The 23,149-nt window shown below is 36.5% G+C and overlaps 3 protein-coding genes across 4 annotated transcripts; all 3 read left to right on the top strand.

Annotated features, from left to right (window-relative positions):
• The first annotated feature begins 957 nt into the window (after window positions 1-957).
• Window positions 958-8,933, top strand: cfap99 (cilia and flagella associated protein 99). 2 transcript variants are annotated; one of them, XM_088002748.1, is made up of 15 exons: window positions 958-1,161; window positions 1,546-1,690; window positions 2,233-2,327; window positions 2,398-2,504; window positions 3,186-3,345; window positions 3,833-3,913; window positions 4,246-4,305; window positions 5,015-5,101; window positions 5,183-5,271; window positions 6,518-6,722; window positions 7,359-7,500; window positions 7,584-7,735; window positions 7,802-8,007; window positions 8,488-8,665; window positions 8,744-8,933. In XM_088002748.1, the coding sequence occupies exons 1-15, from the start codon at window positions 958-960 to the stop codon at window positions 8,813-8,815; spliced, it is 1,983 nt and encodes a 660-aa protein (XP_087858874.1). In that variant the 3' UTR covers window positions 8,816-8,933. The 2 variants fall into 2 exon arrangements, with proteins under 2 accessions (XP_087858874.1, XP_087858875.1); XM_088002749.1 differs by having other exon boundaries at window positions 1,045-1,158.
• A 1,264-nt stretch (window positions 8,934-10,197) lies between these two features.
• LOC106930269 (uncharacterized) lies at window positions 10,198-19,133 on the top strand. The gene is made up of 9 exons (XM_015007710.2): window positions 10,198-10,384; window positions 12,199-12,372; window positions 13,774-13,912; window positions 13,991-14,079; window positions 14,278-14,341; window positions 15,788-15,876; window positions 15,966-16,078; window positions 17,025-17,181; window positions 17,884-19,133. Exons 1-9 carry the CDS (start codon window positions 10,198-10,200, stop codon window positions 18,039-18,041), a joined length of 1,170 nt encoding a protein of 389 aa, XP_014863196.1. The 3' UTR covers window positions 18,042-19,133.
• A 1,591-nt stretch (window positions 19,134-20,724) lies between these two features.
• Window positions 20,725-23,137, top strand: mrpl35 (mitochondrial ribosomal protein L35). The gene is made up of 4 exons (XM_015007703.2): window positions 20,725-20,817; window positions 21,009-21,174; window positions 22,643-22,787; window positions 22,871-23,137. The coding sequence occupies exons 1-4, from the start codon at window positions 20,787-20,789 to the stop codon at window positions 23,051-23,053; spliced, it is 525 nt and encodes a 174-aa protein (XP_014863189.2). The 5' UTR covers window positions 20,725-20,786; the 3' UTR covers window positions 23,054-23,137.
• The last annotated feature ends 12 nt before the right edge of the window (window positions 23,138-23,149 follow it).

The following is a 23,149-nucleotide window of genomic DNA, read 5'->3' as shown; positions in this document are numbered from 1 at the left end:
TATTTTAGTATTTTTAATCTGTGAGATTTTTTTTTAAATTAAATATTTATAAAACCTCAGACTTTTGAAAAAAAAAAGTTTACTACATTTATTACCCTACTAATTTATTATAATATTTATTTTCCTTTTTATATGATCTGTTTCTGTGGTTTTGAATGACCCAGTTGGTGCCTAAAATCTATAATAATAATAATAATAATAATAATAATAATAATAATAACAATTCAATATATATGTTCTGTGCTGAACATATATATCTGCAGTCTTGACTTGAAGAGGCCCAGGTCAGAGGTCAGTCTTATTTCAGCCCAAAGTTTATTTCAGAGTCAAGGAGCTGCCACAGAGAAGGATCAATTGACCCAGTGCTTATATTTAGACCTGGGCTCTTCCAAAAGGCCCTGATTTGAGGACCTAATGTCCTCAATGCACACAAACAGTTAAAAGATCAGATAAATAGGATGGGGTCAGACCATAAGAGCTATAAAAACTAACATTAAAAGTTTTGAATCCTAGCCAGCTGTCCACACCCACTAACATCTACAACAACTCTTTGAACAATCTTGGGTAAAATGAGTTAAAACAAAATTTAATTTCCGTGTTGCAATTCATAAAGCATTTTTGAATTGAATTTGAATTTCCAACAGCACGTAAAGGCAGCTTCCAGCTCGCACTGACGTCAGGTCGTTCTAACGGTTATGGCGGCCAACAAAGGATCAGGATGCCGCGATGATAATCAGTGTGTTGTAAAACTGCGAGTGACTTTTAAAGACTGAAACAAAGATCCCTACTATAAAAAAATACACCTCGGCATTTCAGACAGAACTGGCGGGTTTCTGCTGGGTTTCAGCCATATTCAGAGACAGCTCTGTGTACGTCAGTTGCTAGGCAACGGCTGGAGACGCTTTCTATCCAAACCTTGAATTTTTCTTTTGGTGGCGAAAACCTGTTCTTGAAGCAATGTCTACTGAAAAACAGGCAGTTGGAAGAGAAGCTGACGATCTTCCGGTGAAACAACTAGCAACAGACTTATCGGATGATTTAAAAATGTCATCCGAGTTCGGATCTCTAGTGAAAGTAGCCTGGATGCTGCTCGATAAGTTTTCATCTGACTGCCGATGTGTGGACGAGTTCATAGAGGATGTTTCCACGGATTTACAGGTGGTACATAAATGTAAAGTCACACTAATGCTAGAGATTATTACTACGACGGCGTATTAGAGCCATTGTAGATAGAAAAGAGTAGCACATTTCCATAAAAAAAATCAGAAATTTTGAGAATAATCTTAGAAATTTTCGAGAAAAAAATCTTGGAAATTCTCAAAAGTCGAACATTTTCAACTTTTGACACTCAGAAATGTTCAGATTTTTGTAGAAAATCTTTCATTTTAATCTAAAAATTTATGAGTTTTTGTTTATATTATATATATATATATATATATAAATTTTTGACTTTTCAAACTCAGAAATTTCCAAGTTTTTTCTAGAAGATTTCTACTATTTTTTGTTGGAAATTTACTTCTTTTTTCCATCTGTTATCTGTTGCAGAGCTTTGATCCTCTGGAGAGGAAATTTATCCTGGACGTTTTTTCTGGATGTGTTGAGTATGAAAAGCTGCTCGATATTGTTGTCAATACTTTCTATGGTCAGCATAGAAAGTGGTTGTGCAAAAGTGATCGTAACCAGTTCATCGGTAAGTAAACCTTAATATCATCCAGTGGTGACACTAATGGGGGGTCCAGGGGCCAAGGCCCCCCCTTCAAAAATGTTGGCCACCCCACTGGCCACATGTAGTTATTCTTTTTTCAATCAAGAATGATTGAAAAAATCATTCTTGATTGAAAAATCAAGAATGATTTTTCTTGATTGAAAATCAAGAAAAATCATTCTTTTTTTCTGACCTTTTTTTCTGAGGTCAGAAAAAAAGGTCAGAAAAGTCCAATTTCTCAGAATTTTGACTATTTCTCAAAATAGTCACAATTTTTTTGACTATTTTGAATTCTGGAACACAGTCAGAATTGTTCCAGAATTCTGACTTTCTTTCAAATCAAATTCTTTCAAAATTTCTTTCAATCAAGAATGATTGAAAAAAGAATCATTCTTGATTGTCCATACAGGCCTGCTCTGGACACCCCATATTGGTTTTCTAGGGGAGTCACTGGTATCATCAACTGCCATAATAATAATAATAATAATAATAAAAGGACCTCTGACATGTTTGTTATGTGCTTTCAGTTATCTGCTACATCTGCATGTTTTGTCTTGATCAACTTGGACTTGAACATTTTAGCACCATAGTTAAATCTCTGGGCCACCTGAAGATGCACTTCGTAAGTGTCTGAGCCAGAAAAAAATTTGTATTAGAGTCATCAGTAGATCTGCTATACTTTGTCTGTTCAGTTTTTAGACTTTTTCTTCTCAAACATCACCACATGGGTACAGGAAGAGTGGAACGCAATCTATGAGCCTGAATTTGTGGAGAAGCACTGGATCACCCCTCTGCTCAGGTAATAGAAACTGAGAACTATGGAAGAGCACGAGGGTCAAAAATATTCTCCAGATTTTGACTTTAAACTAAGAATTCTGACTATAATCCCAGAATTCTAATTTTTTTTTTCAGAATTCTTTTTTGTGTGTGTCAGAAATCTGACTTTTTCTTAGAATTTAGATTTTTTTTTTCTGCCAAAATTGTGACTTTTTAAAAGAATTTTTAAATTTTCCAAAATTCTGACTTTTTGCAGAATGCTGACTTTTTTCAGAATTCTGACATTTTCTCAGAAAAAAAAGTCAGAAAAGTCAAATTTCTCAGAATTTTGAGTATTTCTCAAAATAGTCACAATTTTTTTGTGTGACTATTTTGAATTCTGGAACACAGTCAGAATTGTTCCAGAATTCTGACTTTCTTTCAAAAAAAATTTTCGAAATTTTGATTTGTTTTTTTTTTCAAAATTCTGACTTTTTTCCCCCAGAATTCTGATTTTTTCCTCAGAATTTTGAATTGTTAACAAAATTCTGACTTTTTTTCAGAAATCTGAAATTTTTTCAATTCAGATTTTTAAGTCAGTATTCCGAGAGAAAAAAAATCAAGTTTGAGAAAAATTTAGATTTGGTGGCCCTAATTCTCTTCCGCAGTTTACTGACAAGACTTAATTTATTAAGTCAAAGCAACGTGTCTGTGTGTCCTGCAGGTGGCGCCCTGAGATCAATCATCTCATGGATCAGCTTTCAAAAAAAGAAAGGAGAGCTTCAGCTAAACCCACCCACTGTCAGGATTTCATCCTCTCCAAAAATAAACTGCCAACCACACCCAAAAGGGAGCCGAGTCCTCTGCCAGACAAGTTCACACCAGTCAGGATCACATTTATTCTAACAATATTCAAAAATATTCTCCAGCAGCTCAGTTTAATTATGCTATGGTTTGCATTATGATACCAGATATGAAAAAATGTCTAAATGTCTTAAATTTTGAAATAGACAGAATAAACGTCCAAGTAGGCAACAAATTATGAACTGCAATAATTTCATAAACATGTATAAAATAAACAATGCATCGAATTTTAAATGTAAAAGCATTATAAAATGTTGCCAACCCATTAAAGCCCACCATAATGTTTTTAAAAACCAACATTCAACAACTTTTCAACAATTGTTACATTCTTAGTTTATTGTTGAATAGGTGAAAATATTTAGATTTTATAAGCCCTTTTTACTTGACACTTTTGGTCCATGAGAAAAAAAGTTTGGACACCCCTGATTTAGAGAGCATATGTTTAAATTATTGTACATTTTAGAGAAATATCTCCTGGTGCACTAAAGTTCTGCTTTGCTTCTGTAGGTACCAAGAAGTACTTACACGTCTCCAAGAGAACTGCAGAAAATACAGGAGTGTAAAGAGAAGAACAAAGAAAAGGCTGAGGTGCAATGTCACTTTGAGATCTGATGACAAAATAAATTAAAATGTAAAAAGTATTTTATTGATCCTAAACGGAAATGAAATGCTGTTGTAACTCACATTCATTCAAATTCTTCAAAATTATTGTAGACAGTATGCAGATGAAAGTGAAATGTTTTTTTCTTTTTACATTTTGTTATGATTATTACTTATTTAGTCTGAGATGCATTTCACAGAGTAGCAGCATCACGACCCAGAGAGAAACAGTCCAACTAGTAAACATCTGCAGCAGAAGTAGAGATTATTTTACAGTCCAACACGCTCTCACTTCCACATCTGCATCCTTCCAACCTCAGAAACTTCTGCATGCGGTCCACTTCAGATGTTGGGATCTGGAGAAATCTGAACAAACGGAGGTAGAGTCCCCTTATTTTACTTTATTGTTTATTAATTTATTTGCTCTTTTACTTATTTATTTGTTATTATTTATTTATATTGTTTTCATTTCTGAACAAAGAAATGACTAATGACAGAAAATATTTTCAAAAACTGGTTACAACTCGTTCTGAGTTGTACACCAGAGTACTATCCAGATTAAGTTTTAATTTTTGATAGTCATATTATTAGCAGATAAAGAATGGCTAAAAACCAAGAGAAAAAAGTAGTTTTATGAGAAAAAGCTTATAGAATTATGAAGATCTGACATGACCTGCTCAATAATTTCAAACTCATGCTAATTTGATGCCGGTGTGCTAAAAGATTAATTATTTTGTTATCTGTAAAACTTATAGCAAAGTTCACTGAAATGCTCAACATTCCTCATTTTATTATTTCACTTTTTATGTTGGAGTTCTCAAAATATTACTTCTTCATTCTCCTTTATTATGACTTTATTCTTGTCAAAAGAAAAAGTAGCCGCAATATTCAAAGTCCAGAATATGCTTGCCAAACAAAATGGCCGCCCCAGGCGTGCAGACATCACTCTGAACTATGAAAACTGTGGAAAAAAACTTAGATTTTCCACAAATTAAATCTTCAAAATCTGATTAATTGATTAAATCGATAACATTGTACATCGTTAGGGGAGAACAGAATAATTAATGTCTACTTTGTTTTGTTTTGCAGAGTGTGATTTCCCAGAATAAGGCAAAAGGCGACGCCAAAATGAAGTCTGAGTCTTTTCATCCAAAAGAAATTCCTCACACTAATATGGTAGTAATCACCTGTTACACCTGCTGCACTCCATCATCGGTGTGTAAGCCGTCCACAAGGATATTTATCTGATTATTCCAGGTGGAGAGCCACTCAGTCAGGCTTAATAATGCAGCTATTTGGAGAAGAGAGGCTTTGCATGACCGTATGGTGAAGGAGGAGCTACACAGGTAATGAAAAATATCCAAAACTACATTACTGACACAGATAGATTCAATTAGCTGGGATTACAATTTTTCTCAGTTGCTTTGTGCGCCTTTGTCTAATCATTTTTGACATTTGCAAAACATTAAGTTCATTTCTCCAAACAAAACACCATGGATTACTTTCCTCAAAATCCTTTGTCCATCTCTCAAAGCTAAATATCTGTGTCAATGAACAAGTAAGTCCTTGTTTCATCGTGTAAAATATTAATCAATAAGCAACTAAAAATGTAGGAATTATACATAATCTGTTGCATGATGTACAAATGCATTTCCAACTTGTTCACAAATGTGAGAAAAAATGTTTTGAAACAAAATGATTTGAAGGTTGAACAAGTAGCTTTATGAATTTCACATTTGTTCTGAGAAATTATAAAAACTGAAAATATCTCTACCTAGTTATAAATGAATTTTGGGCCTGAGTAAAATAGGGCAGAAACAATTAATCATATTAATTGTGATTAATTGGATTAATCAATTGTTGAAATAATTGTCAACTAATTTAATAATCTATTAATTGTTAAGTGGATACAGATTTGCTGAAAGAACAACATTGTCAAAGAAGTAATCAACTCAAAGCTTTAAAATATAAACATTTTGCATTTATAAGAAAAACTTTGTAAATATTAGTGTTTATCCAGAACTCCTCAAGTTGCAGTTTTAGCGTCACCTGGTTCAACCTCTATTAAAGTGTCTTTTATTAAGCATCTTTTGCTATCCAATTATTAATCAATAATCAAAATAAAAGAAACAAAAAAACAAATCAACCCTGACTGTACTGAAGCAGAAAGCACAGAGCTTTTCACATGTTGAAGTTTTGAGGCTACAAACGATTAAGCGTTCACTAAAGGAATGTTGAGTTTTCTTTCAATTTTAGATTATAAAATGTTTATTTTCTTATTTAAAAATGAAATAAATTACTGTTGATTTGCATCTTTTAATGTATTTCATTGTATAAAAAATCTGATTAATCAATTAATTGTCAGAATAATAGATTAATCAATAATTAAAATAGTCGTTAGTTGCAGAACTAACGTAAAACAAAACGTAGAGCATGAGGCAACTTGTGAACTAACTTTACATAACTTTTTACCCAGTAGCTGTTTGTTTTAGCTGGTTTGGTTTGATTAATCAGCCTTCCTGCCTCTTCATAATCAGATATGAACGATGTTGCTTCGCTGAACTGATTTGAAGGAAACAACTGTTTTAACAGAATAGATAAACTGGTGCAGGGAGCGGTAGACCCGTCGCCTTTCCTGCAGCGGCAAAAGGAGCTGGAGGAGCGGGAGCGCCAGGAGAAGCGGCAGGCAGAAGAACGGACCCGTCTGGAGACTCAGATCATCGAAAAGGAGATAACTCTGATTCGCAAACGGATTGCTGAGCAAAAACATGAAGCTGCTCTGCGCAAGAAAGAAGAGGTGCGTAATTATCACTTCATGGAGTTGAGAAAATGTCTGTACTAGGGCTGCAACCAATGATTATTTTAGTAATTGAATATTCTGTCCATTATTTTGATGATTAATCAATTAATCACATAGAAAATTGGCACTATATACAGATTTTTTCATTGAATTACTTAAACCTTTTTTATGCGATATTAGAAAAACATTAAAAGATCAATTTTTTAATTAAAAAAACAAATATTTTATTGTAAAATACAATGGTCCAAATTTAATGAATTTGAAGTTAAACTACATCACTTAAGGAGTTCTGAGGAGGATGTATGTCAAAACAAAAGATTTTTTATCTTAAATTCAATATGTATTTTGTACCATTTTGAGTTAATTACTCCTCTGATTGGGTGCCTTTCAGAATATTGCTTTATTTTTGAGACCGTATACCTCAGTTAATGATTAATCGATTACTAAATTAGTTGGCAATTATTTCAATAACTGATTAATCGCGGTTGATCTGATTAATCGTTTTAGCCCTAGTTTTTACAGCAGCTTACACAGCACTTTAAAGCATGAAGACACGCTGGCATTCAGTTGTTTATAACTCTTTGCCACAGATGGTTTTGAAAATAAGTTTTAAAATATGTTCTTGCCCCACAGACTGCTCGCCTCATGCAAAGATATGCAGAAAAACGGGTGAAGGAAGAAAAGGAAGTAAGAGACTTGGTGCAACAAGTGATGGAGCACAGGATTAACTTAAAAGTAGCTCAAGAAAGGAGCAAGAAAATAAAGCAGAAAATCGGTAGGCCTTTTCCTTTGATGGCATAAAGAGAGCAATTTTACGATTCGTCACTAATTATGGTGATTTTAACACACATTTCACAGTGAAAGAAGTATCAGAGGAAAACCAGGAGCTGCTTCGCCAAGCCCTCGAGGAAAAAGAGGAGGAGCTCAGAAAAAGGTTTCAAATCATCCACGAAATTCACGTCATTGAGTCGCTGCCTATCGTCAAATCGAACAAGTTCGACGAGACGGAGGTAAGTGGATTTCACAGCCGGCGTCAGGGAACCCCGCAGGACCTCTGAGCCGTCTGTCTGGGCCAGATCGCAGGCCATGAGCTGCTGGGTGAGATGTCGCTGGCCGAGCTGAAGGAGAGGCTGGCGCTGCTGAGGCAGAACCAGCAGAAAGAGGAGGAGGAGCGACGCAGCAACATCCTGGAGGAGAAGCAGAAGAAGAAGCAGCAGATCCTGGAGACGCTGGACAACATCAACCTCTACAGGAAGCTGCTGGCGAAGGAAGCAGCCGACAGGTTAGCTGACACGATTCATCAAATTAATCGTGATTAATCGACTATGGGAATCATTATCAATTTATTTAGTAATCAATTAATCATCAGAATATCTGATTAATCAATAACTATAATAATTATTAGTTGCAGCCTGAATCTGAACATAAATGCACATGATATGATTCGTGTTTCATTACAATTTGCACTTAGTCTTTAGTTGTTTATGTATTTCTAAAGGGACAATACATGTAACATAATATGCCAATTAATCATCAGAAAAGTTGATTAATCAACAACTAAAGTAATCGTTAGTTGCAGCCTGAATCTGAACATAAATGTGACAGATTACAACGTGCACTTATGGGGCTTTTGCTGTTTATTTCTAAACTGACAATGCATTATAAGCCAAAGTTAGCCATAAAGGCTAGTTTTCACCTGTAGTCCCTCAGGTGAAATGTAATACATTTAAGTGCAATGCAATTCTTTTGGCACACCTTGCAGGAAAGCGGAACAGCGTGCCCAGCAGGAGCTCCTGAAGCAGGTGGTGAATGAGGACGAGACCATTGTGGCTCTGAAGAAGAAGCTGGAGGATAAGAAACAGGCGTTCCACAAAATGAAGGAAGCTGAGCGGAGCCAGGCCAAACCCGGCAAAAGGCTCGCCAGGAGAGCGTCTGGTCAGGTGAGGTTCCTGCAGGGATCCATCAGTCTTCCTGCTTCGACATCAGTTGTTCTCCTCTCCTCTCCTTCCTTCCTCCAGAAAGAGCTAAGGGAGACAACATGGGAGGAACTGGAGCAGAGCTTAGCCCACTTCGTGCAGAACACCAAGTGATTCAACCTCTTCGGAGAAAAAGATGTAAAAACATGTGAACGATACTCCCTGATATGATTCATGTTTCATCTTATTGTTCTGACTCATTTTCAATCCATTAAATCTGATTAAAAACGTCCCAGTGTGCCTGAAGTTTATTCACAGAATCACAGTTTGTTGCACCACTCTTGTTTTAAGACCATATTTTTGTTTCAGTTCCTCCAACAGCTTCAAGAAGCAAAAAAGAGGTGAAAACAGGAAGTGAACCTTCAACCTCTGACTCACATGGGAGTTTTCCAGAACACATCCTCCACTAACGTTACTCAGAAAGTCCAGGATCATCCTGACTGCTCCCTGCTTTCCCACCAACTTAGAAGACCAGATCGGAATTATGTTAACATATGTGTTGCCGTACAAAGAGAATAAGCTTTATCTTTAAGGGCTTTCCATACAGTCAAAGTTTAAACAGAGAAATGTTAAACTACTTGAGATACAATCAATTAAATGATCAAATCAAGAGAACAGACAGTTAAAACAAGCAAATATTAATAATAAAACATGAAAGAATAACAGTAAAATAAATTAATCACTTCCAGAGAATGAGGAAGTGTGAAATAAGGAACTGAGCCGAGGTCACAAGATGAAATACTAAAGTATGTTTTGATGTTTGTTGTTCATTTTAGGATATCATGTATTTGCTTTGGTTCATTCTGTACATTACATAATGTACAGAATGTACATTATGTAATGTACATTTTTCTGTACATATTTTTCTTGACATTACATAATGTCAAGAAAAATATGTAAATACTTGATGAATAAAAAGATTTATGTAAATAAAAAAATCTACATCATAAATGACTGAAATGAATAAAAAATGTTTTGCACAACCTAAAATAAACAGAAAAATGTCAAAAATATGAGATGAACATAAAATATATAACATGAACAATGTTCAGAATTGATCTGAACAGGGTTGGATGAAAAATTATTGATCCACATATAAAATATATAACATTGGAAATAATTTATGTAAGTGACAAATATGTTACATAGTAAACATTGTTGTGCAAAATAATATAACATTAAAGATGTTGATGTCTGAGCTAAATTAATTAAATACATGATTATTTACAAAAATATTGATGCAAATAAAAATATGTCATATAATAAATGGATGATCTAAATGAAAACAATATTTAATATAATAAATAATTCATTTAAACTGTAATATTTAACGTAAGAAATTACTGACGTGAATAAAAAATATGAAACATAAATAATTGAAGAATTCCTGAGTGTCTTTTTGGGGCAGTGGCGTCCCTGCTGGACGCTGCCTGTAACTGCAGCAACTCCGGCTCCTGCCCATTTTCTCTCGGTTTTAACTTCCAAAGTAAAATCACATGACGCGCATTTTGTCATATGACAGCGATGAGAGAGCTGATTCTTGGCTGAATAAGGTTCTGGTGTTTTCAGAGCCGCTGCGGGATGAGATGCTGCAGACAGACCCAGGCTGGAGGTTCGGGCTGATCCGCAAGAGGATGGACCGTCTGCGGCTCCTGTCTGCCGTCACCGCCGCTTGTTTCATCGGTGAGTTTCAGCAAAACAGGAGAAAATAAAAAAGTAGCGGTTTTGAAAGAAAAATAATGAAACTCTAGATTCGGAGATTAAATAATTTAACCCAGATTCTACAAAACTCTGATTTTGTTGTGAATATTTCTTCAGATATTCCTTTCATAACTTGCTTAAAACTATTTTATCTGACTTTTTTCGGGTTTAATCACAAGATTATACATATAACTGCATAGTTGGAGCTTTTTCTTTTGTTTTGCTCACAGTAGAATAACTTTTTATCCCCAAACGCTCTTATCTTTTAGTCGTTTTTGCAATTGCTTTAATATTTTTGGAGGTTTCTGACCATCACATGACTCCACGCTGCTGAATAATTTAATTTTATGAGGATGGTGGCTCCTATTCAAGAAAGCAGTTAAGCACATGCCTTCTGTGATTAGCGCCACAATATGGGCTCTGTTTGCGTTTCTACCTGCTGCCTCCACTTTAGCATGCCACTCAGGACGGATTTCATATGGAAGTTATTCATCACAAACATTTTTCCGGATGAAAAACTTAGACCTGGCCATTTATCACGGAGCTGGAGTCGTATTTAGTCTAAGTCAGGGCTTTTCAAAGTGTGGGGCGTGGACCTCCTGGGGTCGCCTGAGCTCTTCAGGGGGACATGAGATGAAGAACAAAAATGAAAAAAGTAAAAATAACCACAATTTAGCTAACTTCAACAAGCTATGATGAGTAAATAAAGTATGGTTTGTGATTATTTTTAAAAGTCTGGATTTTCATGGTTTGGGTCTGAAGATGGTCCACTGTGGTTATGCCGTTTGTAAAGTTATACACTAAAAAATAAACAGCAATATTTTTTGTTCAGGTCCTAGACTCTGAGGCGCCTCCGGACTGATGGACGTCAGTTTAAAGTTTTTTATTTTTTGTCATAAGAGCAAAAAAAAAATGGTGGTTCATTTTTCAGTTATACTTTATATTGTTTTTTTTTTATAAAGGTCACAGTTAGCAACAGTTTGCTAACTGTGAGTTAGTTAGCAAGCTATAAGTTTAGCTTAAAACAAATATGCTATTAGCAAGCTAATTATTTAGCTTAAGACAAAGATAATTAGATAGCTAGCTATATATTTATTTTGAAGCTAAATGTGTATTAGCAAGCTAAATAGTTAGTTGGTAAACTAAATAGTTAGCTTCAAACTAAAAATGTATTTCCGAATAAATATTTAGTTGGGAAGCTACATATTTAGTCAGCAAGCTAAATAAGGAGCTTCAATCCAAAATGTTTATTTAGCAAGCAAAATATTTATTTTCAACTTAAATATCTAGTTAGCCAGTTAAATATTTAGACTAAACAAATATTTAGTGTGCAAGCTAGATATTTAGTTTCAAATTAAATATTTAGATAGCAAGGTTTTGAAGCTAAATATGTATTTAGCTAGCTACATATTTAGTTAGCTACCTAAATATTTAATTTGAAGCTAAATATTTAGCTCACCAGAAAGTAGTTTATAATCTTAGAACAGTAAATGACAAGGCAAGTGAAGCACCATATCCTGTGGCGCTACGCATAGCTAAACCAGGAAACCTCAACAATAAACAACAACAGTGAAAACGTGTCTGACTGCAACATCAAGTACAGCAACAACAAAAAGTTTATAGAAATATGAACTGAACAGATTTTTGGTCGTTTATTGAAGATCAGGTTTAGCATCCAGATTTGAACGATGTAGACCGGTCCACATCATTCCTGTGGGTTTTATAGGTTGGGTATTCATGTCCTGGTCTTGTCAGACAGCTGTTTGCGGATGGATGACCGGGTTCTTCTCCCTCAGGCTTGGTGCAGAGCCAAACCACACTCACCCCTGTGGTGATGAACACCACTGCGCTGCAGAATGCTACCGTTGTGACTCCAACACCCGTGATTTTCAGCAGCACCACCCCAGGCTGCTTCAGTTTCAACGCTTCTACTTGTGAGGCCTGTGCGCCAGGGTCACAGTACGACAACAGTGAGTCAGTAGTTCTGAATTTACATCAGCTGTCTGCTTTTTCCAGACCTTCTACTAAAAGTGGGCAATTATTATATCGTTTAACATTTATCGAGAAACATTTCCTATTGTTTTCATGCAAAATTTCTGTTATTTATGTTAAAAATGACCTAAAAGGCTTCCCTGAACAGGTTAGGATAGGTCTATGGGCGAAACAAAACATGTTCATTGCACTTTTTACACCAAAATCAGTCTTTGATAGTCAGATTTTAGTCTGCTCAGTTCTTCCTATTTTGAGCTATTTAAGGGCGTCTTGTCACTTTAAATCCAAATAAGCTGTTGCTGGCCACGCCCCCCAGCTCAACCGGCAACAAACGGATACACAACTGTTTCTGAACATTATACAAACATTTTTTTTTTCTGAATAGTAAGTCAACAACAAAACATTTGTCTTTTCCAGCAGTTGTTGTGAAGCACATTCAGCAATGAAACCAGCTGACCAAACAAAATGGAACTCCACTTGGGTTGCTAGGCAACGGCTCTGGGCTCGGTTATGGTTGCTAAGTAACGGTTAAGCGCTCACAGATTATGACTTAAAAATCTGGAGGTTTTTGAAACGGCTCATTTTCCAGACATAAAAAAAACATTAACTTATTACTCAAAAGCAGTGGTTTTCTTAAGCGCTTGGGGAAATTTTAGGAGGAGCCGGAGCCCAAATGAAAGTACAAAAACGTGCAAAATAATTTTTTTGTTATCATAATCCTTGTTACTGTCACAATAATATCACAAAATATCGCGATAAAATTCTGAATCCATATCGTCCATCTCCACCTCCTACATTTGTAACATGTCTGCCGTCTCGGTTCTCTACGACGGCCATTTTATACATAAAAAAAAAGATGTAGCAAATTCCTGCCAAAAACTCTCAGGAATTTCCTAGAAAAAAACATGAAAATTTCTGAATTAGAAAAGATGGACATTTGCTAGAAAAACGAAAATATTATGTGAGATTCATCTCAAAAATTTTCCAGAAAAAGACTCGGAAATTTGTAGATGAATCTCAGAAATTTTCTACAATTTCTAAAATAGTCTAGAAAATTTTTCATTTTTCAAATTTGTAACAAATTTTCTAGACAATCTCAGAAATTTCAAATTTCTGAAAGTCAAATTTTGACTTTTGGACAAAGTTTTTTCTTGCAAAGTTTCAACTTTTCAACCTGAAAAATGTCAAGTATTTTTCTTGAAAATTTCTGAGATTAATCTCAAAATTTTATAGTTTTTCTAGCAAATTTTAACTTTTCGAACTCAGAAATCTTTTGGCATAAAATTTACTCCTCTTCTCTTCCTATCTTCAATGGCCCTGTTACGCTGTCATAGGTTTCTCCCTGAATGAATTGAAGAGTTTTTTCTCTACCTCCTCAGACACGCTGCTGTGTACATGCTGCCCTGATCCTGGGCTCTGTATATTTCCTGGAGCCTGTCTTCCATGCAAGACAGGTTTCTACCAGCCACTGGCAGGACAACAGGAGTGTCTGGCTTGCAGTCGGGGCTCCTACACAAAGTAAAACCTCACATCTCTAAAACTAACCCTTAAGGTTTTATTTTTTATCTGTTAGCTTGATTTTCTCCTTCCTTCCAGTTTCACCGGGAGCCCATTGTGCCACCCATGCCCTGCTGGGTCCTTCAATAATGACACGGCTGCAGAAAGCTGCACAAGCTGTTCCCCAGGTATGTGTTTTACTTTTTCATCTAAAAGTCATTCCTGTGTTGTTAATCTGTGACAGAAAATCAATATGAAGAAGTGAAAAACATAGATTCACGTCGAAGTGCAGCTCAAATATGTGGAGGACATGTTTACAATACTGCAATCTAAAATCAGATAGAAACTGTGACTCACGCATGTTATTTTCCACCTTCTGCTTTCAGGTTTGTTTGCATCAAAGCTCGGCTCTACTTCCTGCACACCATGTCCCCAGGGAAGCTTTTGCAAGTAACTTGTTCTTATTTTATATTTTTGTTTGTTTTGTTCTGTAACCAGGACCCAAAATGGTCAAATGTTTGTCTGTTTTTGTGCAAAAAGGGGAAAAAAATAATCAGTCATCTAACCTCTAAATTGAACATCACATGCCTCCATCCCATGGCTGTGTTTGCCACCACACACACACACACACACACACACGCACGCACACACACACACACACACACACACACACACACACGCACGCATGCATGCGCGCACACAGACTGAACAGCTGGGGCTCTGAGTATTCACTGCATAAAAATCAAAGCTCCGTGTATTATCTCGTCTCGGTGACTTGTAGTTCGGCCTCTGAAAGACGCTTCCTGTCTGAGATTCTGCAGAGAAATTTTTTTCAGCTTCCCAAAGCATTCCCAAGGAACTATGTGTGTTTTATTTGCTCTGTGCATTTTTGTTTATTTATACACAGTGGTGCTTTCAGTTCCTAAATAAAAGAAGATCAAGAAAACTAGACTGGATTATTATAACCAACTAGTTTCTGCTAGGCTTCTGCACATGGATTATCATTTCATCGATCAAAACAGCTTTAAAGTCAGGAGAACTTTGACACTTGCATTGGTTTTTTTCTTTGTTAATCTTTCTTTAGAAGGAAGAAAAACTTTTCTTCCTCAGAGTAATTTCCACTCACAGCATGACCCACTTTCTTTTCTAATTAGCTTTACACTTTGATCTCTTCAAATATTTCTCAGATTTAGCAAAAATTATCAGATTTTTTTTTCTTTCCAGAAACCGAAGAACAAAGACCTGGTCACGATTCCATTTGTTGGAAACAAATGCATCTTTAAAGGGGACCTACGATGCATAATTCACATTTTGTGTGCATTTATTCTTCCATTTGAGTTTCTACTGCTTCTAAAAAAAAACACCCAGCTGTTTTTTGTTACTAAGTTAACATTTTTGGTGTCTAGAAAATGAACCATTTCAAAACAACCCGAATTGTTTAGTCGCATTCGACAGGCACTGCGACATTACCTAGCAACTGTACTTGCACCCAGCCTTGTTACCTAGCAACCCCAGCCCGTCAAGTAACTTTTCAGCAAAATATAAGAGGTTGTTTTAAATCAATAATTTCTTAATATTGATGTAAAAAAACATTAGTTCCACTGGCAGATTATTTCACTTATAACGTTTGAAAATGTTGTTTTGAATTAAATAATCTGATAATCTATTTTTAAAAAAATCAATAATAAGGAATAGTTTACTTAAAACAAGCTCCTATATCTTGCTGAAAGATACTTAGTTCTGAATGATTTCAAGTGTACTAAGATATTTTCACTAGAAACTGGACCAAAAATTTTTTTGTGGTGGAAACCCATCTTCGGTCTTACTAACTGCAGCCTTGAAATCCAGTCGGGGTTTTTTTTAAACAACCATAAGCATCTTACCTTCTGTCGGCAGTTCGTCTGGTTGCACACAGTGCCCGATGTGTCCCGGAGGAACAGAAGCTCTGCAGACCGCTGCTAAAGATTGCACCCCCTGCCGACCAGGTATTCACATTAGCATTTTCCTGCAGTTTGTTTTTAAAAAATCCAAAAAAAGCAGAGGAATTGTTGTGAATCCAGTTTGGTTTCAACAGGTATGCACAAGGCTCCCCATCAGACGATGTGTCAAATCTGCAGCAGTGGCTTCTACCAGATCCTCTGGGGTCAGGAGAGCTGTGACCTTTGCCCCGAGAACCACTACTGCCCTGTGAGCGCCACACACTCTCAGAACTATGGTTGAACTGGAAGAAATGCTGCATCCAGTTGTACTCGGAATTGGGAAATTTGGACTTCCCAGTTGGAAAAGTCAATTGAAATGCCCTCAAAAGTCATATTTCCCACTGGGAAGACATGTGCTTCAATATGGCTGCTTCTCACATCAAGAGTAAAACATGCTTATCTTACAAAACATATAAAAAGGTCAGTCTAAAAATCAATGCTAAATATAGCGCTTGCAACTCTAAACTGAAATTTTTATTTTGTTTGTTTATGAAAAGTAAAGCTTAAAATTATTTGTTTGTAAGAGCGATTTGCAAACAATGTTTATGGGGTCGCCATGTTGAAATTCCGACTTTTTAGAAAAGGGGTTCTTTGCCGATTCAAAGTTGGCGTTTCTAAAGAAGAAACACTGGCTACTTCCAGCAGCAGAACTCTTTCAGGAACTTACAGAAATCATCTGGGGTGACTGCTTTAAAAAGATGAACAAGAAAATAAGAACTTAAATACAATTTCTTTGTCTCAAGGCCAGTTTATATTACTTTTTGATTGTTCTTTTTAATGTCTTTATTAATTTTTTTAACTTTTTATGTCAGTTTCACATTATTTCATTAACCAAAAGGTTATCAGCATTTAGTCCTCCCTACTTAAAAACAACTTTGAAAAATCACTACAGTTTTCTATTAAAACAGTGTGATTTATACTCTTATTTTGAAAATGTAACCGGATGTTCTGTTAAGAGAGGCGGGAAGGGAAGGACGACGCTAATGTCGGACAGGCTAATACAGTCTGTCTGTTATTATAAGTGCTTAATAAGTTTTCTGATATCCTGGGTTACAATAGCAAGTTCGTCAAATCGCAGTTCCGAGTTCCCACTTCCCAGGCAACTGGAGCGCAGCAGAATACCTTCGTTGTATGACGGAGCGGTTTTCTTTCAGAGCCCCGACGTGAACCCCATTCAGTGTCCGAGCGATGCTTTCTGCCCCAAAGGCAGCACGGCTCCGGGTTACTGCATGGAGACGTTCTTCAGGAAAGCAGGGGATACCTGTGAACTGGCGCCGGTTACTATCGCTCTATTGGTCATCGGAGGAGGTGGTGAGTGGTTGGTTTGAACAAAATGACAGAAGTTAGAAAAATAAGCTGCTCTAAATTAATCTATTTTTTAAAATCTGGTCCCCCCACCAATGGACCCCATGGTTTTTCACAGTAAGGTGTGATGTGAGCGCGCCCACGGCCGCCATCTTGTTTTACCATCGTGTTTTACAGCTTCTATTTCAGTGGTTCTTAACCTTTTTTGAGGTACCGAACCCACCAGTTTCATATGCGGATTCACTGATCCCTTATGTAGTGATAAATAAAATATGATAATTAAAAAATTAATTAAAAATTAATTCAAAGAAGGAATGATTGGAGTGAAAGCCACTTTTTGAAAATATTTTCTATCATTTGTAATTTCCTCTTTAGAAAAGAAAGAGGAAAAAATTTATTAAAATCAGAAATCTTATTTTTAGATATCACTCAGCCCAAATTTCAGTACTAAATCAGTCTCTAAATTATTTTAGTATATGTTGGGTTTGTTTTTTTCTTGTGGAACCTGTTTTTTTGTAACTCATTGCTCTTTCAGGAAGAAGTGGTGATATCAGAACACATTTCTTCTTTTCTTGTTTTATCTTCATACGTAACTCAATCTTATGACTAAAAGTCAGCTGTTTGAAGTTAAAACAAAATGAATAATCAGAGTCATGCTGTAACATCAGTGCAATCTTTGATTGATCACTTCCTGTCTCTGTTCTTCAGTGGCCTTACTCCTCATTATTTTGTTGGTTCTTCGTCGACGGCGGGACTCTGACGGAGAGCTGGCGGTCGCCCGGGCTCCTCTACTGCGCAAAGAGCGACCTCAGGGTCGGTACTACGGCCTGCCCTGCGACACAGAACCAGTCTATGCTGGCTGGTGAACCCTTTCCAAACTCAACTGTAACTTCAGAGGTGACCTATTATGCTTCCTTCAACATATTAGGATAGTTGTATGGGCTGCACAAAAACTGTTCATTTTTTACATAAAATCTCTCTTAGATAATGAGATTTTAGTCTGGTAAGTTCTGCCTATTTTGGGCTGTTTTAGGTACTCTTGTCACTTCCAAATAAGCTCAACATTTGGAGTCATATATGAAAATGGCTGCAAACAGATGTGCAATTATACAGCCATACCTCTTTGAAAAGCATTAGTAGAGCCTCCCGCACAACCAGCAAGAAGCCAGAAAGTGGCTACATGATGGTAAGTCAACAACAAAAAAATGTCTTTTTCAGCAGCCATTGTACAGTGCATGCAGCAGTAAAACCAGTTAATCAGAAGTGCTGGAGCGTGGCGCTTGTTGCTAGGTGATGAGCGAAACTCTGCTGAGGTTGCTAGGTAACGGTGCAGCACCCTTTGTGACTTAAGAATTGGGATGTTTTTGAAATGGCTAATTTTCCAGACACAGCTGGGTGTTTTTTGTTTATTTATTATTTTTTTAAGCACTTGGACTGTTTTAAGAAGTTGAGATCCAAATCAAAGAGAAAATGTGAATTTTGCATAATAGGTCCCCTTTAAAGTTCTGAACTGGTGCATGAACACATGTTAATTACCTAAAATGACAGCGACAAACAGAGGTGAGTAATTCTGGGATTTGCGATATCATCTTTGACAAACTGTTTAACTGAGAAAAACAGCCTCTTAAAGTACTTTAATGTTGGATAATTGGAGTTTTACTTTAAAATGTGGTGGAAACCATGTTTTTTTCATTATGGAAAGCACTTTTTACAGTTTTATTTCATTGTTGGAGAATAATAAAGGCATTGTTCACTTCAGTTAAATTTATCCTACATCCAGCTGTTTGGATACGTTCAGTGTGCTGTAAAAATTTTGTTTCTTTATATTTGGCTTGTTTTTTCCTTTGGAAAATTATCTGCTGATTGCTGTTTATTTGCTTATTTTGATGTATATTATGTTGGATGTTTCATTTGTGGGTTTTAAAAGTAAAATAAATAAAACATTAATTTGATTTTTATCTGTTCTCAGTCTAGAAATTATGACTTTTTGCACACATACTGAACCAACACAGAACTTTATCTGTAAAAAAAAAAGTCAAAACACACTGCAGGTTCAAGATGGAAATATCTTCTGCTATCTGAATAACCATTACTGCTACAACCCATAAGCACTTCTTTTTTCTTTTTATTAAAAAAAAAAACCCAAAAAACTTTGGGGTTGTGGCTTATAGTCCGGTGCGGCTCATAGTTCGGAAAATACGGACTATAATCCTTACTGGATTTTCTTGTGAAAAATCCAGAGAATGTTATTTGATTGTACTTTTTAGAAAACAATATATTTTTACATTTAGGCACTCCTGCAAACGTCACACTTTTTCTGTTACAAACTGACTTCGGCCCCCACCAGAGAAAGGAAAAGTTATGTGGCAACAAACCACATTTCTGTACCTCACATTGCTCTGTATTTTATTTTGGGGGGAATGATTTAAAATGCCTCCAAACATATTTTTGTCCAAATAAAAGAGGTATTGAGGTTCATGTGACCTTTTACTTAGAAGAGGAACAGTCCTTTTTATGACGCAGAGGTGCATGCTACACCTTGCCTCCTACTTGTAAGTTATACATCGCTTTTCTTCATGTTTAAAATTGGGTCACTGTGTTCCGTTCTGTGGATTAGTCATTAAAATCATCATCTTCATACTGGGCTGCCTGCGTCTTACCTCACCACTCACTCCACAAATCATGACAAACTTATCTTGGATGTAACCTTTGTCTCCCACCTGCTGTGGATGTTGAGCAACATAATCATCATCCTCGTTTGTGCAGTTTTGTTTTCTGAGATATTAATTATCTTTTAGGTCATCCAAAGTTCACTATCCCCCCATATTGCTCCAAAACAAACGAAAGTGGGCTACTTTGTTAGTGCGCCGTTTGTGAAGGTTTGTGCCGTTAAAATTTTTGTTTGTGCAGCTTTCGTTTCTGAGATATTAAAAGTTATAATTTTGGCCAATGACTTCACCATCCCCCCATCTTTCTCCAAACACCAACATTTTTGCTTTATCGCTGTTATGTCGCCGCCGCCAACTGGTATGTAGTGTGGACCACAATGTCAACCAAGGATTATATTATACAAATGACTAAATCTGATTTTACTTTATTTGGTGCTTTCACAGTTTAAGATTCAGCTGATTACATTAGGCCTGTCGCGATAATTTTTACGCCTGGATGACTGAATGTTCAGGGTTAAATTCTTCTGAAAATACTCAGATACGAGAGTCCATAGATAAAAAACTTCAGAAACTGGACTAAGGGATTATAGAAAAGCATAGGAGCGGGGAAGTAAAATACTAATAAATAACCATTGACAATTTATGAAAATTAAGAAAGTCCACTAAAAATCCAAAAGTCTGACTATAATCTCAAAATTCTGAGAAAAAAAAAAGTTTTTCAGTGACCCCAATCCTTTTATGTTTAAAGTAGTTCAGTGCAGGATAAAAGGAAAAATTTCAGATATTTACTGAGACATTTCGGAGATTCTGTAAACAACTGCAAGTGTTCTGCAATGAACGCTAGGGGGCAGTGATGTTCAGCATGTAGGTTAACTTTACAAGCGAATGAAAGAAATTTGCCCAAGTAGGATACCGTAGGTAGGAATTAGAAAAGAAGAAAACATGGCGGCCGCGGTGGTCGGAAGGTTGTCAGGTGTGTTTTTAATGTTTTTCTTCTTGTTTCTGTGTGCGTTGAATTTGTCGATTTTATGTTGTTAGTGTTATTTTAGGAAATATTTTGTGGTCCGACCCGGTTAACTTGAACGTTCTGGTGGTTACTAAAGTGGGGAAAATCTGCTTTTTCCTCCCCGTTGTTGTTTTATCATGTCTCCGTTTTTATACCAGGGCTGCTGAGACCTCTATATCGCTTTGTCGGAACCAGTTCTCCTCAGATCCGTCAGCTGTCCGGGTTCATCCGGGCTCAGCCTCTCTTCGGAACAGCTACAGCCGCTGTCTGCGCTCCCGTCCGGGCTACTGTGGCTTTGACGCCCCGCTACCCCCTCCTGCAGCGGTAACCGTCTATTTATTACCATTTTATAAGCGGTGTTTATATTTCACGATAGTTATATTCATTTTTGATTACCAAAATCGAGAAATGCGTGTAAAAAAGAAATAGGCACGGGGCATTCGAGATCACAGCCGAAGGTTGACGAAGACTGACGACGTTACGTCTGAAAGTCGGAGCTAGTTAATCCATGTGTAACAGCTACCTGCTTGCAAAGTCATCAGCTTTTTAGCTCATAAAGTTGAGATTTTATGGAAATTTATACAGAGAAAAGGAGGATTTACAACCTTCTAGTTGTAAATCTGACCAACCAGCACCCTTACAGAGGGATGTAAATCTCAATATTGAGCATATTCTGCATTTTATTACTCACAACTGCAATGGCAAGAGATAAAGTGTCAGCAGTCCAATTTCTCTCAACAGCTGTGAATAGTTCATAGTGATTTATCGGTGCCCCAGCAACCCCTCAGGACCCCACTGAGGGACAAAAGTGTTAGAAAATGGATTGATGGATGGATATATCGGTGCCGATTTTCTTAATTTTAGGAGGTCGGTGATCGGCTGATTTTTACATATGAAGCCGATCTTATCCACCGATCTTATCTAGCTTGGCAAATGTGTAAGAATCTGACCTCCTAATGCTCTCTGGTGAGAAAGGTTTGACTGACAGACCGGCCCATGAAGTTATGTCTGAATGTTTACAATTAACAATAGTGACCCAACTGTTGCCAACTCAACAACTTGCTATATTGAGCAACATTTCAGACAAAAATTAGTTTCAGACAAAATCGTAATCGGCAGATTAAGCTTTTTAAAAAATCAGTAATTGGCGAGCGGCCAGAAAACTGCAATCGGTGCACCCCTAGTTGTTGCATAAGCATCAGTGGATGGAAACAGCATAAAGTCTCACTTTTCTCCACATAATTAAACGACAACCAGTCACGTTTCTCACAATCATGTAACCCAAAAACATTGAAGCTACAGTTGTTGGATGGACTGAGTGTTAAAAATACTGACATATGATTTTTTATTTGGTTCAGAAGGAGGGAAAAATCATGATAAATGAACAGAGAAAAACATTTTGAGGAACTGGTGTTTATTTAATCTGCAGACAGATTAAATTCTCACCTGACAAACATGATGCATCTGGTTGTTTACTTCCTGCTCGATCCATCTGTGGTAGTTGTACACTATTTTTAGGTGGTTTTGGAAAAATCATGCTGTTTACTTCCACTGCTCTACATCCCATATTTCCCAGAAAAAACTTAAATATTTGTGTCAAAGTCACAAATTTGCAAGAAAAAAGTAAAGTTTTTATATGATTAAAGTAATAAATTTACAGTATTATGAAGTGAGATATTTAAAGATTGAAAAGTTACATATTTGCATCAAAACATGACCTCTGGATATTTTCCTAAGTTTTTAAATTTTGTTTCCTTTCCATTTTACTTAAAGTCTCTTTGTGCTGTTTCAGGGTTTCAGCTCTGGTTCCCAGCCTGACCTGGCAACCCTGCAGAAACCTGACGTATTTCAGCTTGAAGAAAGGAAAGAGGAAATCAGTAAGCGCAGTGACCGACCGGTTTATGCGGCTGCACTGTGGCCTTTGGATCAGGCGGAAGGTGTGCCTTTTTTTAATTACCTGTCAGAATCTCTGGTTTCTGCATAAATTGCATTTAACAAAGAGTTCTTGCCCTCTGACCAGGCTGGGTACAAGAAGAAGCTGTGGAAGAAGCTGCCCGCCAGACGAAAGCGCTTGAGGGAAATCGTTTTCTGTAACAAGACTCAGTGCAAACTCCTGGACAAAATGACCTCTTCTTACTGGAAAAGGAGAAACTGGTTCCTTAATGATCCGTATCAGAAGTACCACGACCGGGTCAACCTCTGAATAAAATAATGCTGTAATCCTAAATGCAATGTAATAATATCAAACATCCATATTGTTGTCATAAAATAAATCTTAAAGTCAAAACATGTCTTACTT

This window comes from Poecilia mexicana, unplaced genomic scaffold (genome assembly GCF_051168715.1).
Source record: "Poecilia mexicana isolate PSO_F unplaced genomic scaffold, ASM5116871v1 scaffold_22, whole genome shotgun sequence".
Classification (NCBI taxonomy): domain Eukaryota; kingdom Metazoa; phylum Chordata; class Actinopteri; order Cyprinodontiformes; family Poeciliidae; genus Poecilia; species Poecilia mexicana.
This window is presented reverse-complemented; position numbering and strand designations above follow the sequence as displayed.

Coding starts and splice junctions, on each gene's coding strand:
- cfap99 (XM_088002748.1), top strand. CDS start 958: ATGTCTACTGAAAAACAGGCAGTTGGAAGAGAAGCTGACGATCTTCCG. Junction 5,272..6,517: donor GTGAAGGAGGAGCTACACAG/GTAATGAAAAAT, acceptor CTGTTTTAACAG/AATAGATAAACTGGTGCAGG. Junction 7,501..7,583: donor GAAAATAAAGCAGAAAATCG/GTAGGCCTTTTC, acceptor CACATTTCACAG/TGAAAGAAGTATCAGAGGAA.
- LOC106930269 (XM_015007710.2), top strand. CDS start 10,198: ATGACGCGCATTTTGTCATATGACAGCGATGAGAGAGCTGATTCTTGG. Junction 13,913..13,990: donor AGTCGGGGCTCCTACACAAA/GTAAAACCTCAC, acceptor CCTTCCTTCCAG/TTTCACCGGGAGCCCATTGT. Junction 14,342..15,787: donor CCCCAGGGAAGCTTTTGCAA/GTAACTTGTTCT, acceptor TTCTGTCGGCAG/TTCGTCTGGTTGCACACAGT.
- mrpl35 (XM_015007703.2), top strand. CDS start 20,787: ATGGCGGCCGCGGTGGTCGGAAGGTTGTCAG. Junction 20,818..21,008: donor GGTGGTCGGAAGGTTGTCAG/GTGTGTTTTTAA, acceptor TTTTTATACCAG/GGCTGCTGAGACCTCTATAT. Junction 21,175..22,642: donor CGCTACCCCCTCCTGCAGCG/GTAACCGTCTAT, acceptor GTGCTGTTTCAG/GGTTTCAGCTCTGGTTCCCA.